Source organism: Gymnogyps californianus, chromosome 1 (assembly GCF_018139145.2).
Source record: "Gymnogyps californianus isolate 813 chromosome 1, ASM1813914v2, whole genome shotgun sequence".
Lineage (NCBI taxonomy): Eukaryota > Metazoa > Chordata > Aves > Accipitriformes > Cathartidae > Gymnogyps > Gymnogyps californianus.
Window position 1 is genome coordinate 181,210,892 of NC_059471.1, and position 20,027 is coordinate 181,230,918.

The 20,027-nt window shown below is 42.6% G+C and overlaps 1 protein-coding gene across 4 annotated transcripts in view; it reads right to left on the bottom strand.

Annotated features, from left to right (window-relative positions):
- Positions 1–20,027, bottom strand: part of TBC1D30 (TBC1 domain family member 30) — a 57,979-nt gene that overhangs the window by 16,106 nt on the left and 21,846 nt on the right. For 2 of the 4 annotated variants that reach the window (XM_050902755.1, XM_050902747.1), the window contains exons 1-5: positions 14,682–14,841; positions 8,109–8,170; positions 7,667–7,732; positions 4,340–4,465; positions 3,025–3,210 (exon numbers count right to left, since the gene is read on the bottom strand). In XM_050902755.1, the coding sequence (XP_050758712.1) occupies positions 3,025–3,210; positions 4,340–4,465; positions 7,667–7,732; positions 8,109–8,170; positions 14,682–14,841 (600 nt within the window). Of the gene's footprint in view, positions 1–3,024; positions 3,211–4,339; positions 4,466–7,666; positions 7,733–8,108; positions 8,171–14,681; positions 14,842–20,027 lie in introns of those variants that run through there. The other 2 variants (XM_050902737.1, XM_050902760.1) reach the window with 1 other exon arrangement.

The following is a 20,027-nucleotide window of genomic DNA, read 5'->3' on the forward strand; positions in this document are numbered from 1 at the left end:
TCTTGTCACTTTAAAAGGTGCTAAATTAAGCAGCATGAGACATTTTAAATAGACATCTGTTTCAAGTGAGATAGCTCAACGACATGGGTGGTAATGTATTAACTGGATACTGTCAAACTTTTGAGAATGAACAAATGCAACAAAGAAATAGGCAGAAGTTGATGTATATCATCAGCCCAACAGAAGATGCTGACCTTCACTTCAGGATCTTTTACAATCTCTACGGCCACTCTACAAACCATATCCAGAGAGCCTGCACGCAGTCATCCCGTCTGTTTCAACTCTCCATTACTCCTTTGTTAAAACTTCAAACAAGCACCCTTATCATCTCTTTCATACAGCCTCTAATGCTTGAGAGGAGCATGGCACCTTCATACACAGGAGACAATCCTCCTTCCAATCCCTCTCTTTTCATAAGATGCCCACAAAAATAGCTTGGCAGACACTGGACTTCCAAGAGCACCACCTTACATAGTCTTACTGCTTCCTTTTCTCTCCCAGCTGCTTGTGACCGCATACTACCACTTGTCCTTGCAAGGTTTTTTCGGGTAATAACAGTCTTCTGTTCCATGTTTTAGAGCATGTAGATCAGTAGTCAATACAGGCAAATCAATAGCTTTTATACATTTTCGATTTTTTTTTGTTGTTTGTTTTTGTTAAGTTTTAAGGATTGAAAGGAAATAGGTGATCAAAACATGGCACTCAAGTAAGTTGGAGTCTCATATTTTGTCAGATGCATTCCCTGTCCTTTGCTGAATACTGGGACACTTCATTGTCTTATAAAAATATGCTTTCTTTTGTTCAGATATATTTCAACCAAAGGAAGAATAACTTAATATAGCAACATTAACTTACAACCATGCTATTTCATTAATTTCTTATGACATAAGCCATAAATCTCTACCTTAAAGAAACCATTTCATAAAGGCTTTTGCTCCCTTCCCACTGAGTGGTATTACTTCAGAAATCTCAGATATGTGAGAGCATAGGAAAGAACAGAAATCTTTTTGCAACACTGAAGTCCATTCTGTTTCACTGACGTGAATTGTTTTGAGAATGCTTTTTTAAAAAAGCAGCTTCACATATTTACCAGTTTGCAGTAGATACTTTCTTCATGACACGTCTCTACATATTTACGTTTATTATTTGATTTTGTAATATTTCCCCACAATAATATGCAGGAAAAATTGTTTACGTTTCAGTACCTATGAGACTTTTATGCGTACTTTGATAGCTTCTACACATGCAAGCTGTGATTTTCTTGCTTACCATAACTTCAGTCGGCTAACTTTGAGGTGTCTTCAGGGATTTAACTTAAACATGCTTACCTTAACTAGTGAAGGGACTCAAGCATCCCTGGCTGGGCATTCACTGACGCTACCATGTTGGGTCCTGTGCTGTTAAAGCCCCATGGTATCAGTAGTACCAGCTGTTTCCCAGCCTCTGGGAGACACTTCCCAGACACAGAGCTTTTGTTTAGAACATCCTTCCCAGAAAGGGCACCTGACTGGTGAGCCCTGAGAATGCCCTTGCTCTCTTAACTCCTAGACTCTGCAATAATCCAAACATAGGTTCCCCATAGCTCCAATCCTGAGGGCAACTTTACAGGCAACAGCCTCTGCAGCTGTTCCAAAGTTACTCATCACTTGCTTTAGACAGCACAATGACTACAACAATGAAACAGCCACATCCTAACCCCCAATTCTTTTTGGTTTTTTCCCTGTTTTGTTTTGGTGTCCCCCCCCCCCCCCCCTTCCCTTTTCCCTCTCTCTTCTGGGGAAATTCCAACCCTGCAAAGCCCATGCACTAAGCTTGGAAAAGAAATTACTTTATTTTCCATTCTTATTTTTGCCAGGTAAGACCCATTTTGGTGCTAACAGCCTTAAGTGCTTTACCTCCCCAGGGCAGTCTGGTGCCATTCCATTGTATCCTTAGCACAAGGTGCCTGACACTGCTCACAGTAAAAGACAATCCAATAATGTAAGGATGCACACAGTTCTTATAATCAATTTGGACTTAATAAACCTTGGGCAATTGTATTTCCTATATTATCATAATGTGTTTAGGAGCTTCTGGACAGTATAAGATCACAATAAAATATGACAAACTACAGTTAAAAATACTGAGGAAATTTTTAGCAAGAATTATTGAAAGGAAATTTTACTCTGATATAAAGTAGGTATAATATGATATTTTCTTCCTATTACAGGCAGCTCTCTAGAATGAAGTATTAAATACCAGCTAGATGGACTCTACTACCACAAGCTTTATATTTTAGGAGCAATGAGTGAATTTAAATATTTACCATATTTAAATCATTGTCTAAGGCAAAACAAACAGCTCAGTATCTCAAGAGTCACGGTCACCTTTTACTAATTTGACCCCAACTCACACATATGAGCAAGTTCACTTAAGGAAATTTGCACATGACCTTGGCAAACCTTAAATCACTTCCTGTAGTAAACTGTATTTCCATTTTCTGGCATATTATACATTTCATGAAGCTTTCTTTTAATTAGAATAGAAAAGGTCTAAAAAAATAAAACACTGTATGACTAATGTAGCCCAGAAAGTAGCTTCAAAGGAATTTACTTTCATTTAAAATATTTATTCTGTGTTTTCCTAGAATTTGCTTTAAAGTGCAGCAGATTTATTAACTGCCTTGCATGCTACTGCCACACGAGGTTGATAATGGAATCTGAAGGTTTCAGCTACCTATGGTGTTTGAAAGCAGATTTGGAATTATGGGATAAGATATTCTAAAGTCAGTAGCAGTGTTCCCATTTATTTTTATTACGGCCAAGCCCTCATTTGTTTCTGTTTGAAAAAAAATTTAACAGTGATAACATTTAAACTGTTAATTTTAGCTCAGACAGGATAACAAACAATCTGCAGATATAAATTGGTTAACTCCTTTGAGTCCTGCTCTTTTAGGCTGTCTACAAAATTCACACACTGGTTTATTCTAAAGTTCACTAACTAAAAGCAATCTTGAACATTTGGAAAAAAAAATATTTTACTCACTTTCAGGGCATCCCCTTCATTGCCCTCCATTACTTCCAGAATAAGTGCAGCTAGTATGTTAAATCCTTGACAATAGCCAACAGATTTATTCCACCTGGCATAAGCCAGCAAAACACGTTTTAATACCACTCGATCTTGCTCTGCCTCCTGGCCACAGTAAGAACTGCAACCAGTTCGATGAAGGTCCTTTGAAGAAGGGAAAAAAAAAAAAAAAAAAAGACAAGGTCAGACAGAAAAGATGTGCATTTTCCTTCCCCCTTTAGTTCTTCTGCCTGTCCCAGTTTTCCTTCCACCTCCACCCTCCCAATACATACTCCCAAAGTTGATGACAATGTTTCTTTTTTAATCTGTAAACCTTTAGCTTACTGAAGAGAAGTAGGTTCAGTAAGCTTTTAAGTAAACAAGTTACCTAAAAAGATGTTCATATGAAGTTGTCACAGAAGATATTAACAGATATCTAGGTTTCAAAGAGGCAAGCCATGACAGCTGCTTAATTGAACAAAGAAGAGCAACAGTTTTTATCGAAGTATAAAAGAACTACTAGGCAACTAAGTTTTCAAAACAAAAAAAACCAGAAACAGTGTCCTTGAGATTCACGCGATTTATAAGTGAAAGGCAAAACATGTATGACAATGTTTAATATTTCAGAAGCAGTATCTATAAGCTTAAATTACCAGGTACAGATGACAATTGTAATAATCAGGAACACAAAGTATTTTGCTCCGCATACTCTAATTAAGGTGACTATAGAACACAATCTCTCCTAAATAGATTAATACCTCCTAAATAGGTAGACTAATATTTAAGTCACCACAGCAATACAAATCTATTAAGCTCTTCCCTAAAACTGCCCACTGCTTTAAATATTAAACGTTAATTAGCTGAGAAATATACATAGACAAAGGTGTTTCACTCCTGTAAAATAACTGAAAAATGCTCAGTTGCTATATTATAAAACATACTTTTTAATCCCAGCAAACATTTGTGTTTATTTATAGAGAAGACCAAAAAAAAAAACAACCCCACTTATGTTCCTTTTTCTCCAGTAAACTCCAGTATTTCTTTTAATATAAAAAAGTAGAAATTGAGCAAAAAAATCAGTAATAGCAATTTTTTTCCCAGCTAACACTAACCAGACCAGTGCAGAAGGAGGACCAAAGAAGCCAAAGAAATAATTTTGGTGGGCCAAAGGGAATTAAGATGTAATTTTTGCCAAAGCAGTTGCAGAGAACAATAAATCCAAACTCCATCTATTAAAAAAAAAATTCAACTTTTCATTAAAGAATTAAAATAAAATAACAAATTAGCTGGCTACCTTTACTATCTGGATGCCCATAGAGTCATCATCTGGATTACTTCTTTCATTGAATGTGAAACGCATGGTTTTATCCCAGTCAATGGCTATACTGTGTAAGTACTGATCAGCTAGGGTCAGCCAAACCTAGAAATACACAAAGCAAGTCAACAAAATGAATTATTTCTCAGATAAAATATGAACAGTTTTGATATATACCGTTAGATGAACCTCATCAGCTTCACCCATACGTGATCTGCTGTCAGATTTGAAATATGCAGAAGAGGACTATATCTAAAACAATTTTTGCACAATTAAAGTAATACTTTGCTCCCTAAAACAGAAAGGAAGGAAACAGCATTAAGTGTCCAGAACTGCTTACAAAGATTCAAGTCCATTGTCAGAAACAGAATCCACAGGGGCCCTCCAAGACAGAAGCACACTCTCCTGCAAGGACGCTCCTTGTCAGTTCAGCCCTTCTAACCTCATAACCAACAAGGAGTTTTATAAAAAGGTAACATTGCTGCAGGCTTTCCTCAAACTCAACCATGGATCCTGGAAACCCAACAAAAGAAATCTAGTGGTGCTTCTCTACCAGAGGTCTCTTCTGATCGACTTTGCAGAAGAAATAACATCTAGTATTTACCATTTGGGATTGATCTGAAAGTATCACTTGGATCAGAGTAACTTACTCTTACAAGAGAGCTTCCTAAACTGTTGGTGCTACCAGGAGTTCTGAAAACAAACATTTTGACTATTTTTAAAGCCTAATAATTACCAGAGCAGAGTTATGCATGTGTATCTATGACAAAGGCTGGACCTTTACTAAACATTTGAAAAGTTCCTGAACCATGAAAGACACGTGACAGATCATACAATGACAACAAGTAACAATAAAGGATCTTTCTCTTCAGGAAACTGAAAGAAATCATGAAAGCAAATTGGTTGAGTTTTATATCAGCCGTTAACTCACTCAAGCGAGAAAAGCAATTCAGACACTTCCCACAGATTTAAACACTTAGATAGTTGCATGATGAAGGAATTTATAGACAGCTCCCAGAATCTCATGTTTTCTGCATTTAAATGTCCCTTCCCACACTTTTGCAAAGCCACCCATGCAGAGGAATACCGCTGTTCTGCCTCCTGGCCGCCTTTGGCACTGCTGACATCCTACTGATGTTGTTTGACTGGATTCTTTATCTCTGCCAGCCCCAGAAAACAAATGTCACATGCCACAGCAATAATGCAGATGTCACCCTGCTCCTTATGCTGCCAGCAAAGGAGGGAATCAGCATGCTGCCAACACAAAATGCTTCCTTTATTTTGTTATCAATCTTAAAATCATTGGGAAACCAGGGAATGGCAGGGAAAAGACCACATCCCTTTTCTAAACACTACTTCTTTGGTTAGCATCACGTGGTCAAGTGTGAGCAAACACAGAAATGGGCAGAATGAGAAGGAAAAGACAGAGATCTGAGTTGGATGATGTGGCAGAGCATACCCCCAGCAAGTCTGCTGATGACACAAAACGGGGAGGAGTGGCTGATAAGCCCAAGGGCACCTTGACAGGCTGGAGAAATGGGCTGACAAGAACCTCATGAAGTTCAACAAGGAGAAGTGCAAAGTCCTGCACCTGGGGAGGAACAACCCCAGGCACCAGTATATGCTGGGGACCACCCAGTTGGAAAACAGCTTTGCAGAGAAGGAGCTGGAGGTCCTGGTGGACACCAAGTTCACCATGAGGCAGCAATGTGCCCTTGTGGCAAAGGTGGCCAACAGCCTCCTGGGCTGCATCAGGCAGAGCACTGCCCGCAGGCTGAAGGAGGTGATCCCCTCTGCTCAGCACTGGTGAGACACACCTGGAGTGCTGGGTCCAGTCCTAGGCTCCCCAGTACAAGAGAGATACAGAGCTACTAAAGAGAGTCCAGCAAGGGGCCACTAAGAGGATTAAGGGACTGGAGCATCTCTCCTATGAGGACAGGCTGAGAGAGCTGGGACTGTTCAGCCTGGAGAAGAGAAGGCTCATAGGGGATCTTATCAATTTATATAAATACCTGAAGGGAGGGTACAAAGAGGACGGAGCCAGGCTCTTTTCAGTGGTGCCCACTGACAGGACCAGCGACAATGGGCACAAACTGAAACACAGGAGGTTCCATCTGAATATCAGGAAACACTTTTTTACTGTGAGGGTGACAGAGCACTAACACAGATTGCCCAGAGAGGTTGTGGAGTCTCTTTCCTTGGAGATACTCAAAAGCCATCTGGACACAGTCCTGGGCAACCAGCTGTAGGTGGCCCTGCTTGGGCAGGGAGCTTGGACCAGATGGCCTCCAGAGGTCCCTTCCAACCTCAACCATTCTATGATTCTGTGATCTCTGCCACTTATGTACCACAGAGAAGTGTTGGAGAGACTTACTGGAGTGTGGGAAAAGAACATTTCAGGAAAGAAAAAAGGCTGTCAGATGGATATGACGACTCACTGGAGCTGTAGATTAAGAATAAAATCATAGTGGTGTGAGGAAAACGATGCCACTGCAAGTCTTCCGTTTCCTTCCCCTCTGATTTGTAAAGAGGAACAGTTCGGTTTGGAAAGATAGCAAAAAGAAAACAGGAAAAGGAAATTCATCTGATGCATCAAAAATATATGGAACTACATATATTTTATAAAGCTTTGAAAATATTCTTTTTTTAAAGCTGAGATCGTGTGACTCAGTTTTATAGAAAAGATGAATAGACATGCCTTTTCTTAGGCTAGGGAACTTCAAACGTTGTTGAAGAAAGCAATAAAGTAAGTTCAGCAAAATCCCACTGGACCCTTTCCTACAACACTAACTCAGTGCAATTTCCCATTAATAGCGCACTCCACCATTCTACATCACTCCTGACTCTGAACTTCCCTAATTTAGGCAATCTGCCTTTCCCCCATCAAACGTTTCTATGAGCGTTCTTGTCAGCACTAGCATCTATCAACTCCACCTTCGTAAGTATGACAGCCTACACTGGAGATTTGCTCTCCTTTCAGTTGATCTTCAGCTGCGGGGGCAGCTTCACCAGTGCAATTCCTTGAGACTGACAGAATGAAGCAATAACGTGCACCAGAATAAGTTACCTAATTCTCAAGCAGAAAGAGCCCAGCTATCGAAAACACCATCTTTACCTGTCTCCTCAGTCTCTCCAGCTGCCCTGTGAGGTTATCACTGAAGAATGTAAACTAGGAAAAATCCCCGGTACAACTTAAACTTAAAACTTCCAAGCATTTGTTAAAAAACACTGATAATATTGATGGCATTCACCTCTTCTGACAAACCCCCAGGCAAAATGTCCCACAAAGTGTACAGGTCTACCTACCTTTCTCCGCCATTCTTTCGGTATGCCTGTTGGCAATCTGGCCACTGCTTTGAGTGCATCATGCCACTAAAAGCAAAAGCATCCAAAAACGTATAAAATCCACCATTGGTTTAATGCAACATTTACAACACTGCAGACGTGCACATTAATTTCATTTTACTGCACACATTTCAGAGTTTAACTGCTTAATCCACTCACAGGGAAAATATAGACTAATGATATAACAAGAATGTAATATTCTAGGGCACAAAGACTTATGAGATATCTGAGTAAACAATGAAAGCCTACTGCATTTTCGAAATACTAATGGAACAGCTCTTGATGTAATTGCAAATAATATGCTGATATTATGATGACAGACGCACTTTTGAACTAGGGCAAGTACCTTGATTGAAGAGAACCCCGTCCTTCATAAACTCAAGAGAAAAATGAATCCAATTACCTGCTGAAAACCATTTTGACCTAAAGATGGTTCAAGAGTGAACTTCAATTTTGTATCAACCCCTAGAAACAAAAAGAAAAAAAATAATCATGGTCATTAGTTTCATTTAGCTCAGAAGGAAAAAAAACAAACCGCACACAACTGAAATAAAAACACAAGATTTCAGCTACATGTTTCAACAACTACATTTCAACCTGTTTCTGTGAATTCTTGTCTTCACAGTGGATTCAAGGCACTTGTTAAGAAGTACATGGACAAAATGTTTTTAAAATGCAGTAATACCCTCTTTACTCCAATGATGTAGTTCAGCACAACTCATTTCACTAAAAATCATGTAGTTCACTATTCTACAAACTATATTTGTACATTGCAAACTATCATATGCATCCACAGGAAAAAAAAAATATACAAATAGTTTCTTTCCATCTATTTCTTGACATTAAGTCACTCAAAACTCATTTCTAAGTTTGGAGTGCTAAAATTATTTTCCTGCTCAGAATCTCACATTTTTTATAATTCCTCAGAACATAAAGCACATTTGGTCAGTATCCTCATTCAAGCTTAGATCTTATTTTGGCCATATAAGCAAATTATTTTGTTATAAAGCACGCCTGCTAATAGTCTATGAAATACAATATTACATAAAATACTAGGATCTCAAGTTTGGCCTACGCTGTATCCTGATTGTGGCACTGGAGTATGCCATAACACGAAGAACAGTAACACTTTTAATTTGCTTCATATCCCACGTTTTGAACGTACAAGTCTTCGGTCCTTCAAATGCCGCTGTCCAGAGCTCAGGTGCTGAACACCGCAGCACATTCCCTCCCTCAAGTCTTCTGGCATAAAGAATAAAGCCTTTCTTTATTTTTCCTCCATAATTCAATACGATGTTTTGCCCCATATTTAAAACTATGTTATGCATAGCTTCTTGTCTTTCTAGAATATCAAGCCAAACATTTTTTAAATATATATTTTAACAGCCATATATATATTAAAAGAAACAGGTTTTAATCCTGCAAGGTTTTAAGTATACAAAATCCATGCTAATCAACTCACCAGTAATACTCAGTGCTTTGGAGGACTAAGCCTGCGAGTCTGACAGAAACCCAGACTGTAGTGGCATTTGCTAGTTATGGAATGTAAAATGCCTTTCAGCATTCACATACTGAAGTGGTGATAAGTAATTTAAAAGCCTTACTGCCTGATAAATATCAAAACCTTCTCCTTCAAGGCTTCCCCCCCCGCCCTTTGGTGAGGGGAGAGGGAAGAGAAAGAAAGAAAATTCACACAAAACACAGTATTGTTTAGAATTTTAGCATTTTAGAATTGCATCACTGAGACCTGGGGATCGGTGCTTTCATTTCCCTGCTTCAGATTTAAAAGACATGCTTGTCAGATCTAGAAAAATAAAAGCTTCAAACCATAATAGAAATCTCTTGAAAAACATTAAAGGATTAACAGTTATTCCTGGAAGTAACTGTTTATTAGTATTCTTCCCCATAACTCCACGTCACTCAGCAGGGACTCCTAATAGATAAATCTCTTCATAATAATTCAAAGCAATGTAACAATGCCAGTAACCTACTAAGATGAAATTGTATCACATTTGCTGTAAATGCAAAAAAGTGAGTCTTATTCCCAAGCAATCTAGTGGTAAGTACTGGAAAACCCTAATACATACAAAAAGATATCATGACCAAGAAGTCCTTTTGTTAAGATAACAGATATTGACATATTATCTAACACTGCCTTATAGCAAAGAAGCAATAGCCTTCCAAAATAATCACGTATTCATTTCCAACTCAGCAGCCAAATATTAATCACCTCACAATTTTCTAAGACTTAAAAGATCCCAGTAACAACTTCTCTTTGTCTTATAAGCTTTCTAAGAAAGATGCAAGAAAGACAGCTAAGCCTGCAAAAGATCAAGCACAGTAAAATATAACCTCAGAGTAAGGCAAAATGTACCTATCATTTACATGAACATCATGATCAGTGAGCTCACACAGGGGCCCAGCTAGCTGTCTCTCTTGATTAAATGAGACTGAAATGAGACCCTTTGTCCTGGTTTCGGCTGGGATAGAGTTAATTTTCTTCCTAGTAGCTGGTATAGTGCAGTGGTTTGGATTTAGTAGGAAAAGAATGTCGACAACACACTGATGTTCTTAGTTGTTGCTAAGTAGTGTTTATACTAAGTCAAGGATTTTTCAGCTTCTCTTGCCCAGCCAGCAAGAAGGCTGGAGGGGCACAAGAAGCTGGGAGGGGACACAGCCAGGACAGCTGACCCAAACTGGCCAAAGGAATATTCCATACCATATAACATCATGCCCAGTATATAAACTGGGGGGAGTTGGCCGGGAGGGGCGGATCACTGCTCAGGAGCTAACTGGGCATTCGTCAGCGAGTGGTGAGCAACTGCATTGTCCATCACTTGTTTGGTATATTTTAATTTTTTTAGTATTATTATTGTCATATTATTATTATCATTATTATTATTTTTCTTCCTTTCTGTCCTATTAAACTGTCTTTATCTCAGCCCACGAGTTTTGGGATTTTTTTTTCTATTCTCTCCCCCATCCCACTGGGTGGGGGGAGTGAGTGACTGGCTGCGTGGTGCTTAGTTGCTGGCTGGGGTTAAACCACAATACCCTTGAACCTCCATCTACAAAAGTTTATTAAATCATGGCAGACAATTAAGACAAGTGTGAAAATTACTAGAAATTAGAATAACATCATGTGGTAACACCACACTACATGGCACGCTCTCTTCAGTATGGCAAGGAACCTCTCTGTCAGGCCATGCACTGTAACCTCTTGTAGAAGCCATGGACCCTGTGTTCCTTTATTTGTTCCCAGTTAGAAATATTCCCAAAATCAAATTATGTGATGGTTTTGTCACAGGGGAGGGGAAGAGCCATGGGGAATGACCAAAAAAATTACAGCCTCATTCAATAAAAATAGAGCAAGTAAGCAAGTAAAAAAAAGCTGCAACACAAACAGTACGGACAGAACAAGGAAAGGCTATACCCACCCAGGAACTTCGCGGGGCACCTGCAGGAAGGCCACCAGCAAGCTGGGAGCAGCATCTCATTGCCTGTTACTTATTTCTGGCACAAGAACTATCTTGCTATGTGCAGTTTCTGCACTCTTCACCGAATTTGTCCTTGGACTTCAGAGCTTCAAGGAAATTAATGCCTATCCCTATTCCAGCCCCTCTTGGTTTCCCAAACCTTCCTATCTCCATCATTCCGCTTTTCCTAACAAATCTCCCACCCCTGCACATACTACTTTTTTTTTTTTTGCACTCAGTCCTGTCATTTTCATCCTGTCCACTTTTGCCTGGATCATGACCAGCCTTTCCCCAGGGCCTTCTTCCACATACAGTCTTTTCTCCCTTACACTTCCATCGTCTGCTACATCTTACCAGCAACTCCCTTTAATTCTGCATTCAGTTGCCTTCTCCCCACAAACTTACTTAGATTTCCCGATAGCTTCTTCCCCCCCTCAGTACCCCACACCCATCCAACCCTACCACAGACCTTCTGCACCCATTTTCACTGGATTTTCCCTTTTTTGTCAATCCTCCATCTCTGAGCCACATTCCTCTCCATTACGTAAACACATGCTCTTTGCAGAAAAGACCCCTTGGGGCCTTATCAGAACTTTTCTTCCCAGCTCCTCCGCATGGAGAGCCTGGCAGAAATGTACCATATACACAGCAATAGTTTCTACTCTCAGGGACTGTAAGCGCTGTCAGTACAACTCAGCCCTTTTACATCAAGCCAGCCAGGCTATAGTGTCATTTGACATATTAAGTATCACCTCCAGTTCATAGACCTTCAACTGATGCTTCACACCTAAAAAGCATATTAACTCATGTAAGCGGCAATGTGTTCGGAACACATATGAATTATTAGCTCCACAAATACAAGCACACACAAAGGTACATAAGTTTGGGACCAGTCAAATTTCTGAAGGGTAGGGGAATGCCAAAATAAGGCCTGTTCAATGCCCTTGCAACCAGGTCATCAAAAGCCACTGCAGAAAAGCTATTTTAAAAAGAGAAGAAAAAAAAAGAAACCTGAAACCACACATAACCCAGTCCCGTTAGCTTTTCCATGTAAAATACACAACAACTCCTGACAACAAAAGGCTGTAAGAGGGAAGATTATACCCCTAGGATTCCCAAACCCTAGCAGTCTTCCACTGCATGACCAAAACGTAGCACAGGACCACATAAAGAGGCACAAGAGGGGAGAAAAACATTGTGGTCAGCCAAGTACCTGGGTGAAGGAATCAAATCCCCACTCCTCAGCAACATTAAACAAAAGGATGGGGCAAAGTCTGGGATTTCTTTCAGAAATACTAAACCAGAAAAAAAACATAGGAAGATGATCTGTTCTGATGCACATAGGTGAGCTATAAAGCCATAGCTTCAAACTTAGAAAGCACATCATGGTAGGTTCTTGGCTGTACTTAAAAGCAGCTGTTGAAACCTCTCCCATGGAAGGTCAATAAATATTTTATCGAAAACGAACGAGGAAAAAGGCCTAAAGCAGCTTTGTGTGCAGTGGGAGTCCAAACTTGGGGAAAAAAGTGGCAACGTAAACTACCACCTTATTGTTGCTTGTTGTTTCAGGAAGATTCTTAGCCTTGCTTTGTAATTTATCTCTAAATGTAGGTTTTCATCTGCAAAATGAGAAATAAAAGTAACATTCTCAGTAACTCTGCATGAAATCACTTTTGTCAGGAGCCAGAGCTCACTGGGATGTATCAAAGGGCATCGAAAATCCACAGTCTACAGAAACTTCTCAATACAAACAGACAGCTGATACAGACACTAAGAAAATCTGAAGGAAACTTCATTCAGCTTATTTTTTAAGGGCTCATTAGGTGCCTTGTCTCTATTACTCTATGAAAGCATACATCCTGAATGACCTTATTGTATTTACTTACATATGAACAATATGGAAACCCCAACCCAGTGGGATTTCCTAGCTTTAAGACTATGGCATTCGTGGTTACACCTCCAATCGTCTCCCCTGGTCTTTGTGGGAGTGCAAGTAAAAGAATGTCATTATTCAGATAACATCAGTACCTGGGATACTAGAAGACTACTGTAGGAGCGGGGTCTGTGAGAATTACAAGTCAGGAAATCTCCTTGATAACAGCAACCCCATAAACCTATACCAGAATATATCTGAGACCTTATTAATAATAGCATCCGAAACTCACGTCAAACACAGAAGCAGTCAGCATTGTGTGCTTGATGCACAGACAGCTAGTACAATGGGAAACTGAATCTTACAGATTTCTATGCACTCTACGTTTCAGCAGACCTCAGGCTTGCATGTTTTGTAAATGCCTAGGATTAGGCAACAGATCAACAACATTTCAGCTGCAAGTGACAGTTCTAACATTGTAAATTGAATTTAAATTTCCAATACTTCATAAAAAAACCCAAATTATCCAAAATTTTGATGGCAGGCAACTAGAATCTAGCATTCAGTAATGATCACCCATCAGTGCTTCTGCTGAGAGCCCACCTCCCTGGAGCAAACACACGTTGTTGGCTGACCACCAGGTCCTTAAAAGACTTTGGTGCTGAAGCAGGATCCAGAAAAAAATAGCCGCAGAGCCGATGCCTTCCCTCGTAGGAAAGGCATGGTTGCGAATTTAGACAACACCCTACCGCAGACAAAGGCTGGGCGGGAGGAGGGGTCTCCAGCAAGTCAAGAGTTAGCAGGTTTCGCGGGAAAGGTCTGGTGGGGCCGAGGGGAGACCGCAGGGCCCCGGCGGCTCGGCCATGCGGGGGGTGACGGGGAGAGGCTGGCGGAAAGCAGCGGCGCCGCGGCCCGAGGGGAGAGGGGAGGGGAGGGAGACAGCAGGGACCGGGCACAGCCAAACGGCACAAAAGCGCTGCGAGGCGGCGACGCCGGGCGGGAGGAGCGGGGAAAGGAGACGGGAGAGCTAAAGAGCGCAGCCGGGATCCGCCGGGTGGGGAAAGCAGGAGGAACCCCCCGCTGAAGAGGGCAGCGCGCTGCCTCCCCGCAGGGCCCGCGGACGCCTCCGGCCTCCCGCCTGGAGCCGGCCTGGCTCCCCGCCGGGGCAGCCTCGCCCCCGCCGCTGGTGCCTCCGCCCGCTCGCCAGCCCGAGGCGACCTCGCAGGCCCCGCTCGCCAGCCCACCCCCGCGACGCCGGCCCAGCCCGGGCGGGACCCTCGCCGCCTCGGCCGCCGCGCTCCGTACGCCCCGCCGCGCCTCAGGCCGCGACCACGGCGCCTCACGCAGGCCGGGCCCCACCGAGGCTGCCCGCGCCGCAGCGCCGGCCGACGAAGCGCGGCCATTTGCCTCGGGTCGGTGCCGGCCGCCGCCCCCGGGGCGCAGCCCCTCCGACCCCCGCCGCGCCTACCCGCGGCCCTCATCGCCCTCCGGGGCCGCGTCCTCCTCGCCGAGCCACCCCCGCGGGGAGGGGGCGGCCCGGGCCCCGGTCGCTCCCCCGCTCCCCGCTAAGCCGCTTACGGGATTGCAGCCGCCACCTCGCCGCCCAGCCGGGGGGGGAGCGGGTTACCTGGCTCCAAGGTGCAGAGCAGGCGCGGCGCCGTCCGGGAGATGCAGCTGCGCTTCTTGAGGACGTTGCTGAGGATGGTGCCCACGCCGCCGCCCGAGCTCTGCCGCTTCAGGCATCGCCCCCCGCGCCGCAGCGAGCCCGTCAGCCTGTCCTGCCGCATGGCAGCCCCGGCCCGCCGCCCCGCCGGGCGCTCGCTGCCAGCAGTACCCGAAAGCTCGCCCTAGGGCGGCGGGGCGGGGGGCATGGCCGGGCGGGGTGCCCCCGGCCGGGCTGCGCGGCAGCGGCTCTCCTGGCTAGCGGGGATCTGCACTGCAGAGACAGCAAAGTCGAAGTGCGGGAGAGAAGAGGGAGGACAAGGAGAGGAGAAATGAAAAAAAAAAAGGGGGGGGGGGGGGAGAAAAGAGAGGAGGAAAAAAAAAAAAAAAAGAAAAAAGGAGTTGCTCCCGCCCACAATCCTAGCATCACTGCCTGAATAAACCAGCAGCCTCTCCTCCTCCTCCTCCAGCACCACCTGGGATGCAGCAGGCGAAGGGGAGCAGGAGCTCTGGTTAGAAATAAAGGGAGCCCGGGCAGAAGTAGTGCGGCTCAGCGGTGGCAAAGGGCTCCAGGACAGCAGCACAGCCCCCAGGCTGCACAGAGATCACCCAACACATGCAATACTGACGCATCTCACTTGATGCCTGTTAAGAGGGTGCAATACTGAAATTTCTGCCGAGAATGAAATGAGCTAAACATGCAGCAAAGAGACTTCTCACGTGGGATTCTGGCCTACAGCTGGACATGTATAGATAGTCCTGCTGCCCCTTTCAGAAAGCTGTCCTGGGAAGGAGTCCCACAAGCACTACTGGACCATGGAGCAAGGGGAGAGCGAAGAATGTTACAGCACTTCAATGCTAGAGTGGGCTGGGGTCAGGTCCTGTGGCCAGAGCTGCTCAGGGACAGCCCCAGCAGCAGCAAGAGCAAGTGGGCTGCACGGTTTCTGTGTTTCTGACTCTCCAGCACAGAGACTTTGAACATCCTCAACTAAAATAACAGCCTTTTCTATGAATCTAAACTGCAACTGCACTTATTACTAATGACGTGCCATGCACTAAATAGTTAAAAGAAGCTATTCAACAGCATTTTATTAGATGCATTTTCCAGTGCTATTTGACCTAACAGCATCTTAAAAGGGTTTGATACAGAATTTCAAACTAGTGGTTTGACTGACAAGAAGGAAAAGTATTTGGAAATAATGATAGCTTTTACGATCTAAACCACTCAGCGTTTCTGTGGAAGGAGAGCAGATTTATCACACCACATTAGTCAGGCTCAAAGACTAAGCTACCAGAAGTCTGAGTCTACCTGCCAACACCTGTAGCTTTGAAACAACAATTTGCTCCTTTATTAAAAGGATGTTTTTCTCAGCCACATTACAAAGATAGGAGAAAACTGGCAACACATAAGCAGTGAAGCCAATTATATAAAAGATACACAATATAAAACACAGAAGCAAGCCTTTTTTTAAGATCAGTTATTGCTATCTTTAGAAGTTACTGTTAAGTTTTCAGAGAAGTGTGATTTTGATCATGCCTCTTCGGTTTTGGAGAAAAGTCACTACATTTGAGCTGCTAGCTTGCACTATGAATAGATAATTAAGTCTGTGTGTCGGTGGTTCTTTTTTTAACAAAGGTGACACTTCCCTGCTGATGTAGATGATGCAAATCACTTTATTTCAGTGCCAGCTGGAGATGATGATTTAGTGGTTAAAGCATCAAATTTGAAATGAATTAATCTCCCTAGGTGTACAGATTGTACCAATGGGACTGTAACAGAAACATTTAAATACAGAAATAACCATGTCATCTCTCTAATATTATTCTCCTCTTCCTTGAGCACCATACACAAATAGCACCGCATTGTTCTTGGGTCATTTCAAGACTGGCTAACCCAACACCACATGCCATTGCCTAGAGTCTCAGGAGCCATAGCCAAAGTTTCAGGAACCACTCATTATCCATACAGTGAGAATCAGTCATCCCACTAAATTGAACATAATCATATGTTACCTTCAATTTTTAAACAATTAGAAATCAGCTCTAAGACATCACTTTAACTGATGAGGATAACCAGCTCTTGAAGTGAGAATTTGGTGTCCTCATTATTGCTATTTCTCCTACTTGTCATCTTGTCACTCTATAAGAAAACTGGAAACAATCAGGACAATCATTCTGTGGTTTGGGACATGGCTACTTCCAAGGACCAGCATACCATTAAGGAGCTTTCCCGCATGCCAGCCAATTAGCGCAACATTACTCTTAAGAAAAAAATGCAAAAGTGAACTTCTGGAGACAAAATGAAGCAGCCAAGCCATACTAATGCGCTTGATGACTCACTGGATCATTAGCACAAATGGATTTTAGAGACACGGATAAGCCTCCCATTAAGCATACATATACATATCTTAAGGGCAAGAACCTAGCTTCTAAAAAAGTGGATGGCATTGGGTTTTAACCACTGATCAGGCAAAGCCTCCAATTTGCCTGTGGCAAGACGTGTTCTGCAACACTCCCTGGACTTGCAGACATCTAAGCATGACACTGCATGTCAGCAGCTTGCATAAATTTGCCGTATTCACCACTGTTAAGCTGTAAATAGTCTTCAGCAACGGGGAAGTTTCAGACAAATCACCATAGTTCCAAGCTGGTAAAAACGCAACAAATTTGAACTCAAAGATGTCACCAGCCATCATGAATCTAATTTGATCCACCAGCGCAGAGAGGTCTGACCATGTCCACAAGTCCTCACCTGCAATTACTGACAAGACAGATGACGCTCAGAAAGGATTTGAAAAAATAAAAATAAAAATAAAATCAAAGCATTTTTGCTAGCCCAAATATTTCAGCTCCAGATATTTTGTAATAATCAACCTGAGGCTTCGCTTTCCCCCCCTCATAGTTCATTTATTCCCTCCCACACAACAGAGTCACTTTCTGAAAAACTTTACCTCCTCATTTGGTATCTCTTTGCAGTCTTACCACCACCTGCTAACCATGCCTTTTTAAGGCCAGAGCATACTTCGTAAGAAATACTAGTTCACATGTATAACTTGCTCAATTGTTACAATCGGCTTTATGGTGATCGATCCTATGATCACTGTCAGGTTTTGACATACAGAAACCAACTCCGTTTACCTTAAACCTCCCCGTTCATCAGCCCGCTTCTGTCTGCACTGGGACAATGAGGTGAAATAAAGGCAGCTAGACAGGGAGAATGAGCACAAGCAGATGGGGCAGTGACGGGAACAGCAGCAGAAATGGGGCCACAGACCGATCGATCTCGCTTTCAAAGAGGAGGACACATTTGTTTGAATGGAGCTTTAACCACCCAAACCCAGGATTACTGGAAGGCACAGTTCACTGGTTCTCTTCTGATGTGTGCAAAGAAGACTGAATGTAATCAAAAGACTAAAAATGGTAAGACATCTTCAGTTGGGTCACTATTTCATGAACTCCACATCCTCCTCTTTATTTCACAGAAAAGTGTACAGACCTCCTGTAATTCTGATTCACATCACAACATCCAGTAAAATGGTGAAAGTTTGGGGAGAAAGCTTGTTTGCCACGCTTCTGGACACCTGTGTTAGCAAAAATACTTAAAGCAACATGTACCCATGAAAAAATATATTGTAATAAACATATTGTATGATAATATTGTAATATGTTTCATCACAAAGAATTTTAGAAATTACTTTTAGGCAGCATCACTACACCGGCTGCGGATACAGCAAATATCAGAAAGAAATATATATCAACAGGATGAGGGGAAAAAGCGTATTGCAACCACAAGGCAAAGCCTACTGTATCGACTACATCATAGGGCCATTGTCTGCTAAGCCCCAGAGTTCCATATCCTACCTTTAAGAGCCCACAAAATGTAACCAGAAAATGTAACCCCATTACTACTTGGCTTCAAACAGCTCTACAGAAATTAGCAAATCAAGACATTTTAAATCTGTACCAACACATGTTCTGATGTGCATTCTAGTTCATCATGAGCTTCAAAAGATTTCACTTTCAAATTGTAGTGTATAAGAGAAAACACATGGAATGAAATATGTCCACTTTGGAAGGAAGAAAGGATAAGGCAGTTTGAGATTCTCCCAGGAGGCAAAACTATTTTAAATACATTTAGCCCATTAAACCATCTTGACCACCGGAGCACAAAATTCCTATCCTACCCAGTTCTACGTGTGTTCTATTATTAAACATCCCCTCCGCCAAAACCAGCCCCACTTCCTTCTGCTTGATCCTAAAAGCCTAAAACCAAGCATGACCCACCTGGAGTTTCACACTCCTCCAACGCACAAGATGGAGCCACCTCTGAGAGCTTGAAAAGAGGCCTCTGGCTTGTTGGGTCTTTGACACCGAAGAGGCACAGGTGCCCGCAAGGTGGCACAGCCCAGCACTCCTCCCACCTCAGCCTGCAAGTAGAGCATCACCTCCCGCATTGCCAGTACTGCTCTACAGGCTCTGTTACTGACTTGCTAGCTCAGACGCTGCAGGCGAGCAGATGCTCTGATCTACCAGCTAGCTGTAACTATTGTGCGCACCACCAAGCACAGGGCCTGTAGCACTGTTTCGCATAGTCACAGTTGCATGAGCACATGAGGAGGGAGTCTATGGGTAAGAGTGGACAGATCTGTGTTACACAGGAGAAACATGATTTTGGACTAACAGATTCAGTTCTGCCACCAAGCTGGTCTCTGTTCTCAGACAAGTAATCCAGGGTTGTCTTTATTGGACAAGGGATAGTTCCAGAACCAACACAAAAATGAAGCTTTTCTACTGTATTTGTGCCTAGAGAAGGTTCATTTTACGCACTTTCAACAAGAAGCGCTCAGGAAAATGGTGCAGTGTGTTGACACACCACAGTCTCATCAACACAGCATGAATATTTTAAACTTTTCCATTGCATTAGTCATCATTTGTATCACTTTGTACATAAATGTCACAAAAGAGGTCAGGACCTCACTGTGTCCTATATTAGATATCACAGACAAAAAGAGCAGAGCCAATCCTTGCCTACAAAGGTATTCAGCACAAATATAACAACACAATGGACAGGAAATAACATCTATGATTTTCAGAAACAGAGAATCAAGATTTAAATGATTAGTCTCAGGAAGCGTGCAGCAGAGCTGAGAAACAAATCCAAACAAGCTCAATTCTAGTCCAATGCTTCCTCTTCCTTTAGACTTCAGGCACATAGCCTTCTTTCTTACTTCCCCCTTCAAAAAATGACAACACAGTAAGTAGTCTTTAACACAACCTCTTCTTGAAGGAAGCCCTAAAACAGTACACTTGT